At 37.0% G+C, this 26,361-nt stretch overlaps 1 protein-coding gene across 12 annotated transcripts in view; it reads right to left on the bottom strand.

Moving 5' to 3' along the window:
* Nucleotides 1–26,361, bottom strand: part of NFAT5 (nuclear factor of activated T cells 5) — a 191,083-nt gene that overhangs the window by 8,396 nt on the left and 156,326 nt on the right. For 11 of the 12 annotated variants that reach the window (XM_088830608.1, XM_088830610.1, XM_088830607.1 and 8 more), the window contains 7 exons: nucleotides 18,774–18,908; nucleotides 18,595–18,647; nucleotides 14,925–15,057; nucleotides 10,420–10,500; nucleotides 4,246–4,394; nucleotides 1,021–3,502; nucleotides 183–426 (listed from right to left, as the gene is read on the bottom strand). In XM_088830608.1, coding sequence (XP_088686734.1) covers nucleotides 191–426; nucleotides 1,021–3,502; nucleotides 4,246–4,394; nucleotides 10,420–10,500; nucleotides 14,925–15,057; nucleotides 18,595–18,647; nucleotides 18,774–18,908 — 3,269 coding nt within the window. In that variant the 3' untranslated portion in view covers nucleotides 183–190. The remainder of the gene's footprint in view (nucleotides 1–182; nucleotides 427–1,020; nucleotides 3,503–4,245; nucleotides 4,395–10,419; nucleotides 10,501–14,924; nucleotides 15,058–18,594; nucleotides 18,648–18,773; nucleotides 18,909–26,361) is intronic. The other variant, XM_088830606.1, reaches the window with a different exon arrangement.

Raw genomic sequence — 26,361 nt, forward strand, 5'->3', positions numbered from 1 at the left:
ATATGACTGTAAGTTATCATTCAGAGCAATCAATTCAGGGTAAAAAAGGTACCATTTTGTGAGAAAGCCATATTTTAAAAGATCAGAGTCTAAACAGTGTTATTACTTAACCCAAATATGCTAAGAATAATAAAATTTATTGATGCTTTTCAATAAGAAAGAAGCCAAAATGCATTACTTACATATCCAGTTAAAAGGAGCCAGTTAAGTTGTTCCCTTGGTTTTGCAATGAAACAAGCAAATCAATCTTTTCAATGTTCTGGTTGGTGTTTATAGAGGATGCCATTGGAGAATTCTCTGGCATTTGCTGAGAAAGAAGTGTTGTCACAGGTGGTTGGCCCTCGTTTTGTGGCTGGCCTGGTGGACTTATGGCCATCAACTGATCTGGCAATGTAGCTGGTCCAGAAGTTAAAAGCTGACTACAGTCTGCAGAGACATTGAAAACAGAGAAGCCACCTGATTAGTTATTTTCTGTTAAGATTCATAAGAAGGTATTTACTAGTGGCTGGGGTATATAAATGCATTATTTTGTTCACTCATTAGAGACTTAAAAGTAAGGAACCTGACAGCCTCCAAAAAGGTTTTCATCAAACACTAGAAGAATTCATCCTCGGTTTTCTCTAAGCAGTATAAAAATACGACATTGCTTAGTTATCAACATAAGTCCTATATAATTTCCTTGGTACATAAAGAAACATGGGTTTCTACCTCCTTGGACTTGCTTTAACTGGCTGAAAATTTTCGTCATTTGTACTTCATCTTCCTTTCAAGGTTATATCTCAAAATGGCAGACACATATATTTATATATAATATCCTTGTCAAGTATGTAATATTACCACCATTTTAGATGTGGAAATTGAGGCTCATGCATGTCAAATAACCTGTCCCATGTCTCAGTCTATAAGTGGTACAGCTGGGACTTGAACTCAATTCTGTCCAACTGCTTCCTCTAGTAACAATAACGTGACCATTTCAACCAATAACATTTAAGAAATGGGAAATTAGAAAGAGTTTCTTACTATTTTGAATGCCAAATAAGAACATTCCAGATGTCTGTTGAGAAGAGCCAGGAGAATTCTGTAGCTGGTTCATTGTACCTCCTGTAGTGTTGTGAAATAAAGTAGCCTGTGGTTGAGGTGAAGATGTGGCTCCCTGGATTCCAGGCATGTTGTTCTGAGGGGAATAAAGGGGAGACTGTTGCATGTCTTGTTGGTTTATAGTGGTCTGCAACGCAGACATGGATGCTGGAGAGAGGAAGAGTGTTACTTGCTGGTCTTGAGAACTGGGTGACCCTTGGACCAACTGAATCTGAGGCGAGCTATGGAACAAGGAGGTCTGTGATGATTCGGATTGGGCAGGGCCTGGGTTCTGAAGTGAGGAAACTGTGGTCTGGTTCTGAAATTGCATGGGCTGCTGCTCTTGATTCATTGGGGCCATATTATTTTGTTGATGGAAAATCGATTGGTTCTGCTGCTCCTGATTAGCCACTGGATTCTGACTTGGATTGAATATCATGTTTGGTGGTGGCTGCTTTTGAGATGCCATTGGTGCAATGGTATTCTGGTTACTGAATAAAATGCTCTGTTGTTGCTGCTGCTGTTGCTGCTGCTGCTGCTGCTCCTGGGATGGAGAGTTACTCTGGATGGCAACCATTGAGTGCTGTGACTGAAAGATTGTTCCTTGTTGGTTTTGAGGCATTGGGTTAGGAGGAAGGGAGCCCAGGGAAACCTGAGGCTGAAATAGACCTTGCTGGGTGGGTTGTGCCTGTTCCTGGGAAAGCATAGGGGTCTGAATGTGTGATATTGGAGTCTGCTGCTGGAAAGCAGCTTGGGGCTCAGTGTTTGATGTTGACTGAAGTGGAGAAATTGAATTCTGAGCTGCAAAAAATGAAATCTGTTCTTCTTGGGCCACTGTGTTGGTTTGGAGATTATTCATTGGACTTTGGGAAAGAAATATGTTGGCTGACTGTTGGTCTTGAGGAACAGAAGAGCCCTGCAGCACAGCCATGGTATTTTGAGAGTGAAACATTGGAGGCTGCATTTGTTCAGAGGAAGCTGTAGAAGTCTGACTGTGAACAATAGGACTTGGACTATGAAAAATAGAACCTTGAGTTTCCTGGGAAAGGTTCTGAGCATCAGCAATAGGATTCTGAGGATGAAAAAGCTGAGCCTGTGAGTGAGAAGACTGCTGCAAAAAATTCCCTGATTGAAGTGACATCATCTCATTACCTTGCTGGAATAAACCATTGCCTTGCTGCTGGGTACCACTATTTTGAACACTTATCATACTTTTTGTAGATGAAAAAAGGCCAACTTGAGGCTGACTGTCCCCACTATGTTGCATTTGGACCATGGTCTGAAAGACACTGTTCTGAATCTGTTTTGCTTGTGCTCCAGTCTCTTCTCCATCTCCTGAATTTGATGTCTGAAACAGGGTCGTGCCAGAAGTTGCAACCTGCTGTGTGGTAGTTGTAGTAGTTTCATTTCCAGAAACTGCCGGAGGAGAAGAAAACAATTCACATTGCATTTGCATGTCCTCATTGGCTGATAATGCGCTCATCATATGAGAAGTCTGCTGGTAAACTGGAGACTGCTGAAGGTTTCCATTTGCTGAAGCAGATGAAGGAAACAGCTCTGACTGAATCTGGGCAGCTGCCTGGCAGATACTCTGTTGCATCTCTATCACCATTGCAGCTGAGGATTCCATCACTTGCTGTTGCTGCTGTTGCTGTTGCTGATTAGACAATGTGTTTTCATTCTGTGGGTGAACACTTTCGGCTCTTCCAGCTATTAAATTATCTGGTCTGGTATGGACTGCTGATTCTGTTGAGGAAAACATTCCAGGGCTTACGCTATTTTGAATTTGACTGACTTGTTGAAAAATGTCTGCACTAAGCTGTTCTTGAACATTCTCATTACCATCTGGAGCAGAAAATAAAACTGAAGATAACTGTTGTTGTGCCTCTAAAACCTGTTGGACCAAGTCAACATTTCCATTGCTGCCACTGGCAGTACTGCCTGTAAAACTCCCTGCCTGCAAGTGTTGTATCGTATTTTGTAGTTGCTGACTCACACTATTTGGTGATGGGAAAATATTCGATGAAATCTGCTGCTGTAAAGTCTGTGCTTGTTCTTGCAATGGAGACTGCTGCTGTTGCTGTGATGTCTCAGTCAGGTGTGACAAGTTAACGACTGTACCATCTGACTGTAACACCTCTCTAGATTGAGTTTCTCTTGTTTGAAACTGTGTAGCCTGTTGTAGTAGTGCGTCACTGCTGGGCAGCTGACTAGATGCAGAAACTGCTGGAAAAGTACCAGGCTGTGAAATGTCCTGTGTTTGGATAGTTGTCAGGGTCTCCGGGTTGTATGCCTTGGGCTGAATCTGTTGTTGCTTTTCATTTTCAGAAGTTAAGTGGGAAGATGATGATGAAAAAGACCCATTTCCTGCTATGTGAGAGATATTTTCTAATGTTTGTTGAGTTGATCCAACTGTCTTTGTAGTCTAAAAAATAAAAGGCAAATAATATGTATATGTATAAATGAGCTCATACGATTCTTCAAAATTATTATTATAAAAACATATGTAGGACCAATTTCCCAGTCTGTATTATTATTCGGAAAACAAGTGTAAGACTATGATTATCAGTGATATTATGTCTTACTGTCATCAGGATTTTAAAAGAAGCATATAAGCAAAGACAGTCAAACAACAGAAGTAGAAACAGAATAATCAGCTGTTGGTATGCTTAGGACAGCAAGTACACATTAATTCATGAATTACTAGCAAATTTTAAAATATCTCTATTTGTTCATCACTTATAACGTTATTGGGAGGGGGAAATAAGAGAAAAATGGAAACATAAAGAAGAATCTTTCTTGGAAAAAGGAAAAAAGAAATACGAGAAAAAGGAAAAAAGGAAAGAAGAAAAAGGAAATAAAATGTCTCTAGTTTTGAAAATGTTAAACCTGTACTTTTATTATACCAAACATCACAAAGGTCCAGCTAATGCATTAATTCCTCTCTTGTCAAAAATGTATACTGGAAGTTGCTCTGCAGGCTATTTGAGTATAAAATCATTTACTCTACAAAGCAAAATTCATTAACTGCATCCAAAGAGAAACAGCTATAAAAGAAATAGGAAAAGTAAAAAGCATAATCAGGGAAAAGAAATCAAACTACTAAAAATATAACTATTTTTATATTTGAGGTTAAGATGTGACAGGGCACTAGTCAATGTAGCTCACCTTAAAAATAGAAGGCGATCTTTTCTCTGCTGTTACTTCCATTGGAGTAATGTCTTCACTCTTAATCATAGTGCTTGATATGAGCGGAGTGATCAGAGCATTAGGAAGCATATTTACCTTATCTAAGTTACATCCAGTAGTTTTCATTGCTGCACACACACCAAAAAAAAAAGTTGAAAATCACTGAAATCAACTATATCACTCTACTGAGTGTTGACACCCTACCCATGATTCAAAACATTAATTTTTTGGTGCTCTGATAGTAGCATGAGATACAAAATGTGCCCAAAGTGTGTCCTCCCTCTTTAAGTAGCAGTACCTTGAGGACTCCTGGTAGTAGCCTGAGACTATGAGTTAAATATCAACAAGCTTGAGCACTCAGTTATCAAGTTATACCTCTCAGCACACTTGAAAAGGCCCTGAATTATACTGCTTAACATGACCATGCAGCCTGAAAATCTCCAGGAGGTTAAAGCTACTCAGTTACAACTGTTATATTCTCCTCTTAGTATCTGGCTGCCAGGAAATTACAAAGTCAAACTTTGGGGGGTTATAGGATTGCTTGAACATTTCTCTCCTCAACAAAACTCAAGCTTCTCATTAGAAGATGCCATCAACTTATCAAATAGATTCACTTTTCTAAATTAATGTCTTAGAAAAACTTGAATTTGCCAAGTTGACATATGAATACATTTTTCAAGATAGGACTTAATTTTTTTCTTTTCAGAAATTTAAGTACGACTGATATTTTAGGTTTACCAATTAAATTTCCAAAGCAAAACCAGCAAGTATTTTTCTACTTCCATTTTCAGAAGTAGTTACAGATTAGAAACCAAGAAGAGGCAATATGTAGCAAATAGGTAGCTTCTACCACTTCATTCTATCTACTTTTCCCTCTTGATTCTCTTTCTTCTTTTTTGTCTATTTAAGCCTGCCACTGGCACTTAGTGGAGCATACTGATGAAGTATCACTGATGGCAGGCTTCTGAACTGAACACATAGCTAAATTCTGAGCTAAGGTTTACCACTACTTGAGACCCTGTGTAAAGAAATACAGATTCCTTAGAAAGGTTAGCTGTTAAACTATTTTTTTAGTTGAAAAACTAACATAGTATTTTATTAGCTTTAGGTGTACAACGAGGTGATCCAATATTTTAATACATAGATTTCTTAATTTGATACTGGAAAAGAAATCCTGGCTACAAAGAGGGTTTTAAAATGGAATATGGTATATAAACAAGACAGTTATTTCTGTAAATATTTTGACTTAAAATATTAGAAATCTTCTGGTCTTTATTCAACCTTTCTCATAGCCAATTGGCTAGAAACAATCACTATGAAAACTGATTATACTGGGGGAGGAAAAGGTACCCACTTTTAATATTCAGCTTTCATTTCTCTAAGAAATCAATTATTTATGCATGAGGTCTCTGGATCTATTTTCACCTGCTGCTGCTGCTGCTAAGTCGCTTCAGTCGTGTCCTACTCTGTGCGACCCCATAGATGGCAGCCTACCAGGCTCCGCTGTCCCTGGGATTCTCCAGGCAAGAACACTGGAGTGGGTTGCCATTTCCTTCTCCAATGTATGAAAGTGAAAAGTGAAAGTGAAGTCGCTCAGTCGTGTCCGACTAGTAGCGACCCCATGGACTGAAACCTACCACACTCCTCTGTCCATGCGATTTTCTAGGCAAGAGTACTAGATTCTATCAATACCAACACAATTCAACTTACAATTCAATTCTGAGTCAAAGCTTCAGGTACAGGCAGGCATTTAAAAGTATTACAGGCCCACCTCACAGGATAATTTGAAAGACAATTAGTATTGTCTTACATTGATCCTGTAACATCAACTGCTATTCTTGCTTTTGGATTCTATTAGAATGTGAGTTTCATGAAGACAAGAGATTTTGTTGTTGTTGCCTGGTGCATACGAGGAAATAAATAAATATTTGCTGAATGAATGAAGAAATGAATGCTTTCCATGTCTGTACATAACGTCACATTTGTGTATCAAGTTCTAAATCTTATTGTAATTGATGGCTATTTTAAAGGATGTTATATGGAGGATTATGCCACAACACAAATTTAAGTCATTTATGTTGCTAAGACTTCATCATTAAAGCATAACTAATTAAATCTCTAAGAAGGACACCTGGGTGTTATACTAAAGCTCTGATTTCAAGGAATCACAAAAATAAGCCATTTGTCAAGGGAAATTCCTGCTTGAAAGCAACTGTCTTTTAAACTGATCAGCAATCTCCAGTTAATGATGTTGTATTTAAAAATGGCAAATGAAAAATTTAAACTGATAAAATAGTTTGAAAGTGAAAGTCACTCAGTTGTGTCCAACTCTCTGTGACCCCATGGAATTCTTCAGGCCAGAATACTGGAGTGGGTAGCCTTTCCCTTCTCCAGGGGATGTTCCCAACTCAGGGATCAAATCCAGGTCTCTGACATTGCAGGTGGATTCATTGCCAGCGGAGCCACCAGGGAAGCCCAAGAATACTGGAGTGGGTAGCCTATCCCTTCTCCAGCAGAACTTCCTGACTCAGTAATTGAACTGGGGCCTCCTGCATTGCAGGCGGATTCTTTACCAACTGAGCTACCAGGGAAACTTCATAGTTTCAGTTCAGTTCAGTTCACTCGCTCAGTCATGTCTGACTCTTTGCGACCCCACGAATCACAGCACGCCAGGCCTCCCTGTCCATCGAGTCGGTGATGCCATCCAGCCATCTCATTCTCTGTCGTCCCCGTCTCCTCCTACCCCCAATCCCTCCTAGCATCAGACTCTTTTCCAGTGAGTCAACTAGTATTCAATTTAATTTATAACTTCATAAAATTATTTTACGTGATTTCAGCTGATAAAATTGTCAAAATAAGGTCTGAATTGTGAAAAACAATAATATGTGTCTGTTTCTCATTCATTTTTTAATCTTATAAGATTTTGACTAAATGACTATATCATTTTATTACCAAAAATTAAACATAGTGTTTAACACCTTTTAACCTTCAATCTGTAATCTTGTATGAGAAATTTCACATTGGATGAGATTAGCGTCCCTGATACTCTAGGAAAAAAGCATCTAGGAGTTTTTGGAGAAAAGCATGAACCCATCAAAGTTGGCAAAGGAAAGACCACAAATGTCCCTAACTTTCTTTAATGACTGATTAACTATGCTATTATTAACCCAATGAACATGGTTTGAATTATTATTGCTTAGATGTTACCTTACACACTAAAACTTGATCTATCTTTTAAAATCCTAGCTAAGTGACCTTCAGCAAATTATAGAACCCCTCTGGAATCTTGATTTCCTCATCTGTGAAATGAGATCATAAATTACCCACCTCAGAGTTTGGCTAAATGAGATAATGCTGGTAAAGAGTGTGGCATGCTGACTAGCACTTAATATATGTTCAAGAAACATTAGCCATGGTTATCCATAGCAGAGACTTGTAAACTGTCCTATAGTTAAATCAGATAATTATGCACTTCAGTTCAGTTGCTCAGTTGTGTCCGACTCTTTGCAACCCCATGAACTGCAGCACGTCAGGCCTCCCTGTCCATCACTAACTCCTGGAGTTTACCCAAACTCATGTCCATTGAGTTGGTGATGCCATCCAACCATCTCATCCTCTGTCATCCCCTTCTCCTCCTGCCCTCAATTTTTCCCAGCATCAGGGTCTTTTCAAATGAGTAAGTTCTTCACATCAGGTGGCCAAAGTATTGGAGTTTGAACTTCAGCATCAGTCCTTCCAATGAACACCCCGGACTGATCTCCTTTAGGATGGACTGGCTGGATCTCCTTGCAATCCAAGGAACTCTCAAGAGTCTTCTCCAACACCACAGTTCAAAAGCATCAATTTTTTGGTGCTCAGCTTTCTGTACAGTCCAACTCTCACATCCATACATGACTACTGGAAAAACCATAGCTTTGACTAGACAGACCTTTGTTGACAAAGTAATGTCTCTGCTTTTTAATATGCTGTCTAGGTTGGTCATAACTTTCCTTCCAAGGAATAAGCATCTTTTAATTTCATGGCTGCAATCAGCATCTGCAGTGATTTTGGAGCCCAGAAAAACAAAGTCAGCCACTGTTTCCACTGTTTCCCTAACTACTTGCCATGAAGTGATGGGACCGGATGCCATGACCTTAGTTTTCTGAATGTTGAGCTTTAAGCCAACTTTTTGACTCTCCTCTTTCATCAAGAGGCTCTTTAGTTCTTCTTCACTTTCTGCCATAAGAGTGATGTCATCTGTGTATATGAGGTTTTCTCCCGGCAATCTTGATTCCAGCTTGTGCTTCATCCAGCCCAGCGTGTCTCATGATGTACTCTACATAAAAGTTAAATAGGCACAGTGACAATATACAGCCTTGATGTACTCCTTTTCCTATTTGGAACCAGTCTGTTGTTCCATGTCCCAGTTCTAACTGTTGCTTCCTGACCTGCATACAGGTTTCTCAAGAGGCAGGTCAGGTAGTCTGGTATTCCAATCTCTTTCAGAATTTTTCACAGTTTATTGTGATCCACACAGTCAAAGGCTTTGGCACAGTCAGTAAAACAGAAGTAGATGTTTTTCTGGAACTCTGTCGCTTTTTTAATGATCCAGCAGATGTTGACAATTTGATCTCTGGTTCCTCTGCCTTTTCTAAAACCAGCTTGAACATCTAGAAGTTCACGGTTCACGTACTGCTGAAGCCTGGCTTGGAGAACTTTGCGCATTACTTTGCTAGCGTGTGTGATGAGTGCAGTTGTGCAGCAGTTTGCACATTCTTTGGCATTGCCTCTCTCTGGGACTGGAATGAAAACTGACCTTTTCCAGTCCTGTGACCACTGCTGAGTTTTCCAAATTTGCTGGCATATTGAGTGCAACACTTTCACAGCATCATCTTTTAGGATTTGAAATAGCTCAACTTGAATTCTATCACCTCCACTAGCTTTGTTCATAGTGATGCTTTCTAAGGCCCACTTGACTTCGCATTCCAGGATGTCTGGCTCTAGGTGAGTGATCACACCATCGTGATTATCTGGGTTGTGAAGACCTTTTTTGAACAGTTCTTCTGTGTATTCTTGCCACGTCTTCTTAATATCTTCTGCTTCTGTTAGGTCCATACCATTTCTGTCCTTTATTGAGCCCATCTTTGCATGAAATGTTGCCTTGGTATCTCCAGTTTTCTTGAAGAGATCTCTAGTCTTTCCCATTCTATTGTTTTCCTCTATTTCTTTGCACTGATCACTGAGGAAAGCTTTCTGATCTCTCCTTGCTATTCTTTAGAACTCTGCATTAAAATGGGTATATCTTTCCTTTTCTCCTTTGCTTTTCGCTTTTCTTCTTTTCACACTAGTGCATAATTCCTAATTAATCTATTTTGGAAGTGTTGATGGTCAGAAATTATAATGGCAAGCCATACTGAACTGTATATGTGAATTTTGAATTTTACTGTGACACAGGGAAAAATTCCATGGAATTTTATAAAATGTATTAAGGATATTATGCCCCTTAAAAATATAAGTATATAAAATTTTTAAATTTAACTCATGAATTTAATGGCAAAAATCTAAGAAAAAGCTAGAATTATAGAATAAATCAATGACCATTATTTAATTGACATCTTAACATATAATGGCACAAAAGCATCATAATTGAGCATCACAGATATATTAGAAATCTGCTAAGAAAAGAGCCTACTCTAACACATTATAACATCCTAAAGATATTGTCATTGTCTGCTTGGAAATAATGATATCAGAAGAAAGAATGGTACCTAAAGCAACTTTTTCAAATGCCAATAGTTCTTATTCTGGTTCTTCAGCCTCAATGTCAAGTGCTATTCACTGGCAGCAAGAAGCTTTATTTTACAGCTATTTTGCATATCTTATCATACTCTATTATACTTCAAAAAATTTTAATATTAGGGAATAAAAAAACAAAAATCCCTTAACTGTAACATATGTTTTTTAAAAAGTTGTTTATATGGCAAATGAAGGGAAATATCAAGTTAGGAAACAAGTCTCTGTATTCAGTGAAGTTAAACAAGTATTTATTTTACAATATCAAAGATAACCTGCTAACTGTTTCAAGTATACAGCAGTAAATAAAATGGTAAGGTTTGTTAGAGAAAATATATAGCATCACTGATATACAATTTTTGAGCAGAATTAACTTGGTACCTTTCATGGCTTCTTCGAAAGAGCAAGGTCTTGCCGGACTAGATATTTCCTTCTTTACATTCACATTCAAAGCAACAGCTGCTGTTATTAAACATAAAAGATTAATGTATTTATTTAAACTTATCCTGAAAAATATATATCTTAAAATTCTTTAACAGGAGTATTTTCTCACAAAGCATTATTAAACTATTTGTTCAGCAGAAATTCTAGGTTCAGATGAGTTTTTATAATCTATAATCACCAGTTTACCCTCTAAAATGCACCAGTCTCCAAGTGGGCAGAAGCATATGCTTATTATTAAAACAAAATAAAAACAACAGCAACTTTTAAAAATTTTTCTTGTAACAGTACAAATGAGTAGAAGATTGACATGAGACCTTTAAAAACGTATTAATACCAAATATACTGTAACACTTGGAGAAGGAAATGGCAACCCACTCCAGTGTTCTTGCCTGGAGAATCCCAGGGACGGGGGAGCCTGGTGGGCTGCCGTCTATGGGGTCACACAGAGTCGGACACGACTGAAGTGACTTAGCAGCATACTGTAACACTAGCATGAAAAAAATTCACCACTCACCTATGTAAAGGATTTAAAAAATACTGATTCAGAAACATAATTGAGATAATTTTTTTAAAAAAACTGTGCTGAATATACAAAATATATAGTATTATTACGTTTTTATAAAGCCTTGGAAATAATAATCTTTGCTATTATTAATGAAGAATTGCTACATTAATATATCTATACATATCAAGTACACCTGCTATGAAAATTTTAAATTTAATGAGCATAAGAGTAGTGATCTGTTCTGAATGGTAAGGTTAAATTCCAATTAAAAAGGTTTTCTTAAAATGACTTTAATAATTTTCTTTAAATAGATGCTAATTTCTATTTTTCAATGTATTTATATTCCCTAACTTATTCAACGGAGAAGGCAATGGCAAGCCACTCCAGTACTATTGCCTAAAAAATCCCATGGATGGAGGAGCCTGGTAGGCTGCAGTCCATGGGGTCGCTAAGGGTCGGACACGACTGAGAGACTTCACTTTCACTTTTCACTTTCCACTTTCACATATTGGAGAAGGAAATGGCAACCCACTCCAGTGTTCTTGCCTGGAGAATCCCAGGGACGGGGGAGCCTGGTGGGCTTCCGTCTATGGGGTCACACAGAATCGGACACGACTGAAGTGACTTAGCAGCAGTAGCAGCAACTTATTCAAAATAAGAACTGAGCCAATTTATTATCAATTTATTCTTGACATCATAATGCAAAATGATGGTTACAGAGAACATTAAGATAATTAACTGTGAACAAAGAGACAAAATGTACATGTCTCCTAAGAATGAGGTAAAAAATTTATCTAAGCATGCTGTATGTAAAGGCCAACAAATGATAATCTGAACAAACTGTTAACTGAGTGAAATTATCAAACTGAATAGAATTGACTGGAAAAGAAATTCATAGACAATTTTAAAGCATAACATTTATTCTAACCATTACAGATTTAAGAACGGAAACTAATCTTCAAAAAATTTTTAAATTTCTACTTTTAACACAAGTTTTAGTCATTTGTTTTTAAAGCAACGAAAAATTATGAATAAGTATTTTATCCTCTATTTCTTATAGTAATTACCACTGCAGAGTCACTACAAAAAACAACTAATATGATTTCTGTGTCTTAAAAGATGGAAGTAAAACAAATTAACGGTCAAGCAATGGTTCAGTGACTAGCAATGAAACAAAGGTTTTTTAAGCCTGCAAAGTAATGGTCTAAAAGGATGCACATGTGATGTATTTTTGGCAGTACAGACTCAGAGGGCTTTAGAGGGGCTTGTGTCTGGCAAAGCATACAGAGTCAGTTTACGTTCACTTGAGCCCCTGCTCCAATCCTACTTTTAGACTACGTACCAAGTACATAAGATACCAAAATTTTCTGCACAACTACTCTATTGACTATGTGTGCCATCTTAAGCCTGCACGGTGAACAGAGCTTAGGAGCATCAGCTGGTGCATCAAGGCCCTCCTGGTGAAGGATGGAGCCAGGAGAGGGAAAAGAAGGGTGGCAGGCTGGGAAATCCTCTTTGTGTTGCCATATTCCAGTTTGGACCTCCAAGCAGTCTGAAAATCCTAAATTCAAATCTGGCCTTCCAGGTTATTATGAAGGTATATAGGTCAAATTAGGATAAAATATATTTATTTGTTATTTTTTTTGTCTGTAACTTAAATATTTAGACAAAATGGTATAGCAGTCACCATTTCTACTCTTAATTCACAAAAATGAGGGTGAGTCTTGTTTTAGCTGTTATAATTACTATGTGCTAAGTGCTAAGTCTCATCAGTCGTGTCCGACTCTGTGTGACCTCATGGACTGTAGCCCACCAGGCTCCTCTGTCCACGGAATTCTCCAGGCAAGAATCCTGGAGTGGATTGCCATTCCCTTTTCCAGGGGATCTTCCTGACCCAGGGATTGAACTCGCCATCTCTCACATCTCCAGCATTGGCAGGTGGGTTCTTTACCACTAGCGCCATCCGGGAAGCCCTATAATTATAATTACTATACACCACCGAATATGCAAATCTTTAACCACAGCCCCCAGCTGAGTCAAAACAGCAACTAGTTTATCATAATGAGACAGTACAAATTATCATAACCAAGTTTTCCTGAAATACTCTCTCATGTGCACACCTAAAAAGACATTCACATTTTATAAAAATACAAAGTGAAATTATGGGAAGATTCTTTAATTAGCTATATCATAAAGGCAGAAACTGAAGCATTAGATCTCACTATAAAATTTGCACAAAATATATTTATTCAAATAAGAGTTTCTGAGAGCGACTGCTATCTAGTATATATAAAATACAAGGGGGAAAAACATAAAAGAATAAACATATGTCAGTGATGGTCTAAATGTGGCCAAATATAGCCAATTAGTGTAGGCTTTATATTGGCAATTTATCAAGGAAAATTTTTAATAGTGAGCATTCATCACTAAGAAATGGAGATTCATAGTGCTGATGCTAAGCACTTCAAAGTCCTGAAGTTCTTTATTATTGATCAATAAAAAGAAACAAAGACAACAAAATCTCAGTATTTTAAGGATGGTAAAAACTTTAAAGCTATTCCCCCTCCTCCCCCACACACTTCCTTCTCCCCTTCCCATATGAATGTATTAATTACTGTATGCCATTTTTCTCCCTCTATGAGCAAGCGTCTCTTCACATAAAACACTAAATATTCTAGCAATTACTAAAATGCTTTAACTACCATTAGTTTTAAATCAAATTTCCTTGGATTTTTGAGACTTTCCTAGAAAGAAAACAATCAACTGTTTGATTTTTAAGTATAAACCAGTATCCTCTTTCCTAGTTTTGTTGAAGCCAGTATATTATTTCCAAACTTTGTCTTTTTCTGTCTGAAATTTCTACATGTGATCTTTTATTCTGAGACAAACACTAAAAGAATTTCATAAGGGCTATATTATGGCATACTTTTTTAACAAACTGGTGGGAAATAACTAATGTTGTGAAAGTTGGACATGATTTACAAAAGAAAAACGGAACAGATAACATTAAGTGATAGAGAATAATTATCAAGACTAATTATAACTTGTTCTAGCTATTGTGTTCATCACTTCTGTTACCAGGGCTTTCTTTCCTTGCTACCATTTTTCACTTTGCACCTCACTGAATCCTGAACAATTGGAAAAATGTTATCAGTAAACTTGGAGATATGGAAGAACTTCCAGTTCTGGAGCATGCCTGAGATACAAATGGAGTAAATCAATGGCAGCATGGCAGCAGCCAAGTCTACGTCAACAAAACTTCTGAAGCGTTTCCATTTCCAAAATGTTTTCTCTACTTTTCCAGGAAAAGGCTTCTCCAGGCAACTAAGTGGATGTAGGTAAAAATCTCGTAAGATACTTCTTACCCAGAGATATAAAATTTTAAACAACTGCTCTGGTTTCTAAAGCACCTGTTTTACCTAAATGCTTAAAATTATTTTTAAAATACTTATTCACCAGAAGTCTTTGATATTTTTGACTACAAATTAGAAAATGTTACAGGCATATGACTCTATTTGTGATATTATCACTTATCTCTCACCTCTCCCAAAATGCATCCTGTAAGACAGCCAGACTGAAAACTACTAGCAGTTTCCTAAAGTAGTCACTCTCACCTTTCTGTACATAAGAGGTATTCAATGAATGGTAGTTCTTACCCTATCATACAAGGAGTACTTGTATGATAATTCTGGAGAGCCTGACTTCAGAGAATTCCTAACTTTTCTTTTATTATTAGATCCTAAGGCAGAAATGGTTCTCTTAACTAAAAGAGTTTGGTGGCCATCTTCTTGAGAAATAATGCCATCTCCAAAAAATACTGGTTATCAGTTTACCTTTGCACACTACTTCCTCTTTTAAGTTGGCTGGTCTTCATATTCTTCTGAAGAAGCATAAATGGATTACTCCTTTTGATTCAGAATTTTTAATTTTGACATACCTGGGTCTGGAGTGTAAGTGAATGGCTGAACATCATGAGATCTTCCAGCATTGGTTACTACATATATTCCCACTGCTACTGGCAAAGTTATATGTTGATCATGATATGGGGGAACCTTCACAATAAGATGATTCTAATTGAAAGAAAATTACAAGAGGCAGAAATAAAGCAATATATAAATTAAAAATTTGAAATATTATAATTAAGTACTTTCCTGTTAGCTGTAAAGTTTAAAAGTTTGACTAGGGGGAAAAAAGTATTATTTAAAAGTTCGGGTCCATGGGCATCACGACATTAATCTTAAAATTGCTTTTGCGGTAAAATACCAGTGTTCTGCAATGGCATAAAAGGTCCCTGTCCTGTCATCTTTTATCTCATTCCCATTCTCCTCTAGCTTGTTACACTCCAGTCACAGTGACCTTCTTACTGCTGCTGCTGCTGCTAAGTCACTTCAGTCGTGTCCGACTCTGTGTGACCCCATAGACGGAAGCCCACCAGGCTCCCCCGTCCCTGGGATTCTCCAGGCAAGAACACTGGAGTGGGTTGCCATTTCCTTCTCCAATGTGTGAAAGTAAAAAGTGAAAGTGAAGTCGCTCAGTCGTGTCCGACCCTTAGCGACCCCATGGACTGCAGCCTACCAGGCTCCTCCATCCATGGGATTTTCTAGGCAAGAGTACTGGAGTGGCTTGCCATTGCCTTCTCCGGACCTTCTTACACTAACACACTAAATTCATTTTTACCTCAGAGCCTTTATAACTTGCTATTCTCTTTCACTGGAATACTCTTCTTTATCTCTTTAAATATCCAGTTCCTTACTCATTTCTAGGTCTCATTCAAATGTCATCTCCTCAGAGAAGCCTTCTCTGACCATCCTCTTTAAAGTGGCACCCCCTCTCCAATCTGATCACAGAATCATGTTTATTTCTCATCACCACCTGAAATTACTGTGATTATCTGCTTGTTTTTTGTCCCCTCTACAACCACAAGAATGCAAGTTCCAAGAGAAGCTAGGATGTTCTGTTCTTCATCCTATCTCCACTATTAAGCACCTCACACAGAATATACTCAAATAGATTTGTTGAAAAAAAGGATCAATATTATTTTCAAGAAAAAAAATTGCCCAGCAAGCACAATGTCAGTTACCATATGCTTTGTAAACCTTAACGGTGATATGTACTTTGCAGTGCAGTTCACTGCTTTCTAACCACTAACAACTAATTCTCATTTAGTCTTTTGAAATTTAAAATATTTCAATTTGTATTTAAAACTAGTAACTAATTCTCATTTAAAGTCAACAGAGTTCAGTTTACCCAAAACCCAGTAAATCAAGGTCATTTTTTGGTGTGTGAAAATAGTGCTAGAAGCATCCTTTTAAGAGAAGGGAAGAAGAGTTCTATAAATGCTTCAGCAGCACTTATTCAAGGGGACTACATCTTCTTAGAGGATATCATAAACTGCATCTGACTTATTCTCTTCTTCCCTGCTATGTTATAGTACTGGAAAAGAACAGCAAAAGGTAATGACTGTGCTTTTGTATTCAGTATGTGATATGCAGGAGGCCAATGATGACAGCTGAGGATGAAATGAGTTTAATGTCATTTTTTACTTAGTCACACTCTGGAAGTTGGCTGACTCAGTTGAACAAAACATGACAAATGAGGCAAAGATTTCGATTTTTAAGGAGTACTTAATTTGTTTCTAAGCCATCTTAAACCATGCTCCGAAACAGTCATATTATAAATTTAAAAATAGCTTCTTATTTATGGCAATAGTAGAATGCTTTCTGAGTCCAGTTAGCTATCTCAAAAAAATCACACTTCTAATTCAGGTGGAAAAACATATAAATGTATACATCCACAGGAATTAGGGGGCAAAAATCCATACTCAATTGTATATGAAGCCATCAAAAAATGTATCTGCATTGACTCAAATTCTAAGAAATAAGAATTTTAAAATCTTGCCCACTTTCATTTTTCCTCCTTTGTTTAAACACTGCAACTACATCAAAAGCAGTTCTACCTACAGTTAAGGAGATGGCTGAATGGATGGACTTCTGAAGTATCTTCCCAGTCTTAAGATTATTTGACCAACTCAATAACTGAAATTATTCTTCTGAATAAAAATTTGTTCTTGGTAGTTAGTAACAGAATTAGTATCTAAAAGTCAGATGAATATATATATATATTTTTTAAAAATCTTTTACTCCACTTGTTTTAGAGAGTGTAGTTAAACAAACCTAATTTGAAACTTCTTAAAAACCAAATGAGCAAATTAGTCACACATCCTCAATCTGAAATCATGAAATTCTACAAATGATTTGAATTAAAAACCAAGTAAACTGTGAGTACTTAGAGTAAATTAAAAAAAAACCCTAATCGCAAAAATTAAGAGCAATTAACTACCACTGAACTAGGAGTATAATACACACAAAACATACAAAGGGCTGGGAGGCCTGTGCAGCAGGTAGAATGTTTTCTGAGGTAAAAAGGGAAGAATATCTAAATTTTAATTTCTTAGAAAAATCTGGTTGGATTCAAAATAACTATTTGCTTTATCCCAGCAGATAATCTTTTTTCAGAGTTTATAAGCAATGGTGCTAGATATTTTTCACTTTCCTAAGGAATAATTTACCATTGTCAAAATTGTCATCTTGCAGTTGGGGATATATACACAAAAATAACTGGAGACACAAAACAAATTCCTAATAAAACCAATTTGAAAACATATAACCTCAAAACTCTCAAGTCTTTGTTTAGCCTAGTTGTTCCTCAAAATTTTGAGGATCTTTTGGGCATTTCTTCCGAGAATTTTCTTTACATATTTCTACTGAAAAATTCCATCTTCTTCAAAGCGCCACCTTATTTTTTTTTATTCTTACTCTCTAAAAAATACAATATAAAGAACCCAGAAGACTAGAAGTTGAGAAATTATAATCTGATTTGTGTTCTTTTGCTATAATAAAACTGAAATTGTTAAGTACAGTGCTTTCCTGAGTTCTGTGAGTTCTACTAGCAAATCTTTGGAGGTAATGGAAACCCTTGAATTTGAAGTCAACTGTTCAGAAGTGAGACCTGTTCAGGGGACCCCTGAACTTGCAGCTGGTGTCTGAAGTGAGGGCACTCTTAAGCAGCACTGTACCTTTAGCTTTGAGTTTGGCAATATATTGGATATATAATGTTAAATTTCTTTATTTTTTCAGAACACAAAGGAATTTTTAAAAATTTTAAACCAAAAATGAATATACACCAAGGTCCTACAAATACAGACTCTAAGTGTAACAAGTAGTGCTTCTGAGTGCAAAAGGTAACGAACAAATATAAAACACCTGGCACATAGCAGGTACTTAATAAATAAGTTTCTCTTATTTAAAAAGCAGGTGAAGATAATCCAAAGTAGGTAAAGATAGCAAATAAATATTAGGAAAGACATGTTTCATTTATTATTAATGGTGATTTTCTCATGCTCTTAACTTTTCAAATACAGAACTGTCATTTCTAGCATCAGTGGAATAAATCTATTTCAGTTAAAGAAACTCAAAAAACAAACTTTAAATGATTTATATCAATTTCATGTAAATAAGAAATTTAATCTGTTGATTTAGGAAAATCTTGGAGCAAAATTCAGTTTCTCAGAGAATAAACAATTAAACTATAAAAAGTTTAAATTATACCTGATGAAATAATTCCATATCAATTTCAGCTTCTGACTTCCAAGAGTTTTCATCTGATTGAAATAAAAAACAGTGACTTACTAAAATTATGAAAAATTTTTTACTTTGTAGCTACAACTGTATCTTTATAACAAAGTGAAACATCCAAAAATTTCTAAGGCAGTGTTATCGCTACTTACCAGAAACATTTTCTTGGAAAATAACTTTAGTTCCTTTCAGAAAGTTCTTGCCAATTAAAAATACTTCTTCCTCTCCTTTCACTGAACAGCTATGCAAGCTCTTCTTTAAGATTTCTGGCACTCCTGCTGGTTGAGCTGTAGGTATATATAAGCATTCTATAAGAACCACCAATACAGTTCTTATCTAAAATCAACTCTCAATTATTCAGTTCTGTAAGTTGTCTTTGCTGACCCCTGAATTTGCCTTCTTTTATTCTACAATGCAGGAGACCCTGGCTTGATTCCTGGGTTGGGAAGATCTGCTGGAGAAGGGATAGCCTACCTACTCCAGTATTCTTGGGCCTCCCTGGTGGGTCAGAGGGTATAAGAATACACCTGCAATGCAGGAGACCTGGGTTCAATTCCTGGGTAAAGATCCCCTGGAGAAGGGAACGGCTACCCACTCCAATATTCTGGCCTGGAGAATTCCATGGACAGAGGAGCCTAGCAGGCTACAGTTCTTGGGGTTGCAAAGAGTTGGATGCGACTGAGCAACTTTCACTTTCATTCTGCAAATTAAAACTTACCATAACAGAAAGCAAAGTTACATGTCATCTTTGTTTTCTCATTACATGAAAAAAAGGTGTAAAATATGAACTTGGTCATGTTTTGTCTTAACATTAAAAAAAAATCAGTTTAATAACAAACATCTCACAATCTGAACCTTAAAAATGTTAGCTGTACTATGCCTTCACAAGACTTCTGAGGCAAAGTAAGCCTCTGGGTGGTATTAAGAGTATCTTTAAGGATCCAGATCTAGGACTTAGAGGCTCTATATGAAAAGAACACCTGAAAAGAGACTTAATCCATTTCAGAATAATTCTTTCTACCAGAGGATCTCCCTGGATTATGACACCTTGAGATAAAAATAAAACACACCTGTTTTTCAATTATAAAGACTAACTAGCCACTAGTAAATTAACAAAGAGATAGAGAAGTACTGAGGAGAAGCCAGATCTAATAAACTATAACTGGCTTACTAATCTTCCTGATTTTATTAAGAAAATTCAATATGTACTGTTTAGTAAAATAGATTCAAAAATTTCTCCAAACATTTCACATTCTGATGTACACTATAAATATCCAAGAAGTGGGTGTAGTACAGAGTTTTCTCAATATATTTGACCCTAGAAACATTCTTCCATACTGACACCTAAGGACTAGGTTTCCACCAAAATACTCCCTGGAATACTGGTTAATGCAAATACATACCTTTTAGGTACTCAGAAAACTACTCCCTTAAGATTAAGCACTTTGAAACAGATTACACTATTTGTTGTTTTAGTAAATCCTAATAACATATAACAACATACTAACTATATATATAACATATAACAACATACCTAATAACATACTGCAAAAGTAATTTTAAACATGGCTGTATAACTCATCAACTTCTAAATTAGTGAGATAGTCTAATACACGTTGAATGTTACAAATTTCTGTCCATAGTTCTTCAGGCATTCTGTCTACCAGATCTAATCCCTTGAATCTGTTCGTCACTTCCACTGTATAATCATAAGGGATTTGATTTAGGTCATACCTGAATGGCCTAGTGGTTTTTCCCTACTTTTTTCAATTTAAGCCTGAATTTTACAATAAGGAGTTCATAATCTGAGCCACAGTCAGCCCCAGGTCTTGTTTTTGCTCACTGTATAGAGCTTCTCCATCTTTGGCAGTACAGAATATCATCAGTGTGATTTCGGTATTGACCATCTGGTGATGTCCATGTGTAGAGTCGTCTCTTGAGTTGCTGGAAGAGGGTGTTTGCTATGACTAATGTGTTCTCTTGACAAAACTCTGTGAGCCTTTGCCCTGCTTCATTTTGTACCTCAAGGCCAAACCTGCCTGTTACTCCAGGTATCTCTTGACTTCCTACTTTTGCATTACAATCTCCTGTGATACAAAGGAAATCTTTTTTAGATGTTAGTTCTAGAAGTCTTGTAGGTCTACATAGAACTGGTCAACTTCAGCTTCTTTGGCATCAGTGGTTGGGGCACAGATTTGGATTACTGTGATGTTGAATGGTCTGCCTTGGAAACGAATTGAGATCATTCTGTTGTTTCTGAGATTGTACCCAAGTACTGCATTTCAGACTCTCTTGTTGATTATGAGGGCTATTCCATTTCTTGTAAGGGATTCTTGCCACAGTAATAGACATAATGGTCATCTGAATTAAATTTGCCCATTCCCATACATTTTAGTTCACTGATTCTTAAAACACCAATGTTCACTCTTGCCATCTCCTGCTTGACCTTATCCAATTTACCTTGATTCATGGACCTAACATTCCAGGTTCCTTTACAGCATTGGATTTTACTTTCACCACCAGACACATCTACAACTCAGCCATGTTTCTGTTTTGGCCCAGCCTCTTCATTCTTTCTGGAGCTATTTTTCTGCTCTTCCCCAGTTGCATGTCGGACAGCTACCGACCTGGGGGACTCATCTTCTGGTGTCATATCTTCTTGCCTTTTCATACTGTTCATGGGGTTCTTGAACAAGAATACTGGAGGGGTTTGCCATTTCCTTCTCCAGTGGACCACATTTTGTCAGAACTCTCCACCATGACCCATCCATCTTGAATGGCCCTGTACGGCATAGCTCACAGCTTCGAGTTACACAAAGCTCTGATTCATGTGATGATTTTGGTTACCTTTCTGGGATTGTGGTTTTCATTCTGGAGGTTGTGGGACTGTAGTTCTTGCTTCTTCTTTTTGCTCTTTGATGGATGAGGCTAAGAGGCTAGTGCAAGCTTCCTGATGGGAGAGACTGGCTGTGGGGAAAGCTGGGTCTTGCTTTGGTGGGCAGGACCATGCTCAGTAAATCAAATCCCTTATAATTATACGGTGGAGGTGACAAATAGATTCAATGGATTAGATCTGATAGACAGAGTGCCTGAAGAACTATGGATGGAGTTTTCTAACACTATAGAAAGCAGTGACTAAAACCATCCCAAAGAAAAAGAAATGCTAGAAGGCAAAGTGGTTGTCTGAGAAGGACTTACAAGCTGAGAAAGAAAGAGACGCTAAAGGTGAAAGGGAAAGATATAACCAACTGAATGCAGAGTTCCAGAGAATAGTGAGGAGAGATGAGAAAGCCTTCTCAAGTGAACAATGCAAAGAAACAGAGGAAAAACAACAGAATGGGAAAGACTAAAGACCTCTTCAAAAAAATTGGAGATACCAAGGGAACATTTCATGCAAAGACGGGCACAATAAAGGACAGAAACGGCAAGGACCTAACAGAAGCAGAAGAGTTTAAGAAGAATCGTTAAGAATACACAGAAGAGCTATACACAAAAGGTCTTAATGATCCAGATAACCATGATGGTGTGGACACTCACCTAGAGCTGGACATTCTTAAGTGTGAAGTCAAGTGGCCCTTAGGAAGCATTACTATGAACAAAGCCAGTGGAGGTGATAGAATTCCAGCTTAGCTATTTAAAATTCTAAAAGATGATGCTGTTAAAGTGTTGTACTCAATATGTCAGCATATTTGGAACACTCAGCAGTGGTCACAGTACTGGAAAAGGTCAGTTTTCATCCAATCTCAAATAAAGGCAATGCCAAAGAATGTTCAAACTACTGTACAATTTCACAGGCTAGCAATACTCAAAATCCTTCAATCTAGGCTTCAGTAGTATGTGAACTGAGAACTTCCAGATATACAAGCTGGATTTAGAAAAGGCAGAAGAACCAGAGATCAAATTGCCAACAACTGTCGGATCATCGAAAAAGCAAGGGAATTGCAGAAAAACATCTATTTCTGCTTCACTGACTATATACTAAAGCCTTTGACCGTGTAGATTACAACTGTGGAAAATTCTTAAAGAGATGGGAGTACCAGACTATTTTACTTTACCTGCCTTCTGAGAAACCTGCATGAGTGTTAAGAAGCAACAGTTAGAACTGGACATGGAAAAATGGACTGGTTCAAAATTGGGAAAGGAATATGACAAAGCTGTATGTTGTCATCCTACTTATTTAACTTCTATGCAGAGTACATCATGCGAAATGCCAGGCTGGATGGCTCACAAGCTGGAATCAAGACTGCCAGGAGAATTAAACAACTTCAGATTTGCAGATTATACTATTTTAATGGAAGAAAACAAGAGGAACTAAAGAGCCTCTTGATGAGGGTAAAAGAAGAGAGTGAAAAAGCTGGCTTAAAACACAACATTCAAAAAACTAAGATCATAGCATCTGGTCCCATTGCTTCATGGCAAATAGAGGGGGAAAAAGTGGAAACAGTGACAGACTGTATTTTCTTGGGCTCCAAAATCACTATGGACAGAGACTGCAGCCACAAAATTAAGACACTTGCTCCTTGGAAGAAAAGCTATGACAAACCTAAACAGCATATTAAAAAGAAGGGATATCACTTTGCCAGCAAAGATCTGTATAGTCAAAGCTTTCCCAGTAGTCATGTATGGATGTGAGAGTTGAACCATAAAGAAGGTTGAGCACCAAAGAATGGATGCTTTTGAAATGTTTTTCTAGAGAAGACTCCTTAGAGTTTCCTGGACAGCAAGGAGATCAAATCAGTCAATCTTAAAGGAAATTGCTGCTAAGCTGCTAAGTCACTTCAGTCGTGTCCGACTCTGTGTGACCCCATAGACGGAAGCCCACCAGGCTCCCCCATCCCCGGGATTCTCCAGGCAAGAACACTGGAGTGGGTTGCCATTTCCTTCTCCAATGTGTGAAAGTGAAAAGTGAAAGTGAAGTCGCTCAGTTGTGTCCGACCCCACGAACTGCAGCCTACCACCCTGAATAATTCATTGGAAAGCCTCAGGCTGAAACTGAAGCTCCAATACTTTGGCCACCTGATGCAAAGAGTCAACTCATTCAAAAAGACACCAATGCTGGGAAAGACTGAGGGAAGGAGGAGAAGGGAGCAAAAGAGAATGAGATGGTTGGATGGCATCACTGACTAAATGGACAAGAGTTTGAGCAAACTTTGGGAGAAAGTTAAGGACAGAGAAGCCTGGCATGCTGTAGTCCACAGGATCACAAAGAGTCAGCCACAACTTAGCAACTGAACAACAATAACTAAACTTTAACCAAAGTTTTAAAGTTTTTTTCTCCTTAGGTACTTATATCAATTTTATCTTTACAAGAAAGTAATGTGGGAAATTATTATTGTCAAAGTATTTATTGCCCCGTTTTCCCTAGGCCTGCCCTTTCTGTCAGAACTCTTGCTCCACACAAGGTCATTCTTGCCCCACTCATGTAAGGGCTGGTCACGTGACTTGTTTATATAATGAAATGTGAACTGAAGTAATGTGCTACTTCCAGGCTTTACCATCTCCACGTGGTTCCACCGTCTTTTTTTTCCTCCACTAAAAAAATAGCAATATCCCAGAAAAAGGCAGCTTCTAAAGCCTGGTTCCCACAGTGAAGAAAATGGAGTTGTTCCTCAACTGTAGCCAATATTATCATAAAATGAAGGAAAAGTAAAACTTCATTGTATAAAGCACTTAGATTTTTTTGGTTGTTTATTTATTAAAACTGTAGCATCATTTAGTTTCATTTATTGATACAAACAAGTATCTTATCCTAATTAGATGCCAAATAATATTTTCAGCAATGCCTAAGAGTTTAAAAAAATTGTGATTGTATATACATATATACTGTCCAGAACCACAGGGTTAATGTATGAACAGATGGAAACAGTTATCAGTCATACACTGGTAATCATACACCCTTTTAAAACAAAGAACTAACTGAATTAGTTTACAACTTTTTGGAGTAATACTGGAACTAGATACTTGTTTTTAAATGACATTTAAGAAAAATATGATAAATATTATTTTGATTAGAAAACAGTAAGAGGTGCAAAATTATATGAATATATTATAGTAACAAAATGAATGGCAAGTCTATAATCTCCCCCCCACCCACTTCTAAAATACTATATGGAAACTCCACTTTGCTCATGATTATTAAAACTTCTTCCTATCTTCTTTTTCCCTTTTATGCATTAAACGGCATAAGATGGCCAAATGAGGCCCCTCTGAAGGTAAAAGGTTTATTTATCTTTTATATATTTGTATTTACATCACACAAAGAACTAGTCTGCTCAAGATAATTTAACTTTTGACCTTAAAAGGTCTTATCTGTTAAAAAATTTGGTGGTTACCTAACAGGACATACTCTATACCAAACAGAACTGAAGTCAGGATTATTTAAGCATTAGCTGTTTTATTTTTACCTTTAAGACATTAGTAAGCTGCCTCTTGAAAGGGATCACATTGCTTTAAAAAATTATAACAGAAAAAAGCAGACACTTTTCTGGTGTTTTTAGGTGCTGCTCAAATAGGAACCTCAAAAATAAAGCTAAAGAAAATGAACATCTGAATACCGAAAAATAACAAAGCAAATATTTCAACCTGTCAAAAGAATTAGAAAGCCTTTTTAAGGTCTGTGAAGAGAACAAAAGTTTACTGAATGATATTACTCGTTCCCTAAAGTTGTGGAAGAGCCAGAAATAAGTAAAGGAAGAACCTGTTACTTTCAGTAAGACTTAATACAGTAAGTATTAGTAAGATAAAATATTATATTGAAGAAAGCTATGATTAATTTTGCCACATTAAAAATCTAAAGGTGTGAAAGGAGAGGATCCTTCTATCCCCTTAAAAATAAACGAACTAAAAGAAAATGGTTCCAATGGCCATTGTTAAACCAACAAGTAGAAGCAGGATTGTTTTTCTAAGGTCACAAGGCACAGCATGAATTCTGGCATTAGGCCTTCTTTCCACTGAGTGCCTCTAGAGGGAAGATCAATCATCTGTTTCCTCTCCTCCCTTCCACCTCTAGCACCTTTTGGCCCCTCTTCCTTTCTACTTATCTCTCATCTTCCTGTTTCCTTCTACCTCCCATTCTAATGAATTATTGCAAAGGTACCTCTTTCTTTAAAAGAAAGTATTGCTCAAGTTTATCTAATTCAATTTCACCAAGCGGATGGCAATATAAATGACAGTCAACTAAAGGAGTAAAAATATATATCCCACACTTCCATAATAAATGACATTTACAAAAGGAAATGGAAGGGATAATATAGGTATTCAAGCAAAATTCCCTAATATAAATTGAGATCTATTTTCTAAATTCATAAAAAATCTAAACTACACAACACAAATCTCATAGGTAGAGGAAACAGTTTTCTAACGTAATTTCATACTGTAACTATAGTCCTAACCATCTGGAGGCTATAGCTGGGATAAAATGAATCATTCAAATTTTGTTTTAGCACTGCTAAATTTTAAGTGACTGTGGTGGCAACACAGCACAATGGCTAAAAAGGAGGCTTTCAATCCTGATCTTACTATTTACTAGCTATGTGACCTTGAGGAAGTTATTTAAGTGTCAGTTTCATCAACTGTAGAACAGAAACAATAAAAGGCAATGGTGAGGGTAAATGACATAATGCTTTTAAAATTGTTAATAATCTCTGGCATACTGTGAAGAGTTCAAAATATGGCAATTTTTATTATTAGTTCTATATGCCTTCCACTACACGCTGTTGCTTCTTAGGACTATCATATTCA

The sequence above is a fragment of the Moschus berezovskii genome, chromosome 22 (assembly GCF_049115385.1).
Source record: "Moschus berezovskii isolate FMDL1 chromosome 22, NW_MosBer_1.0, whole genome shotgun sequence".
In the NCBI taxonomy this organism is placed as follows: domain Eukaryota; kingdom Metazoa; phylum Chordata; class Mammalia; order Artiodactyla; family Moschidae; genus Moschus; species Moschus berezovskii.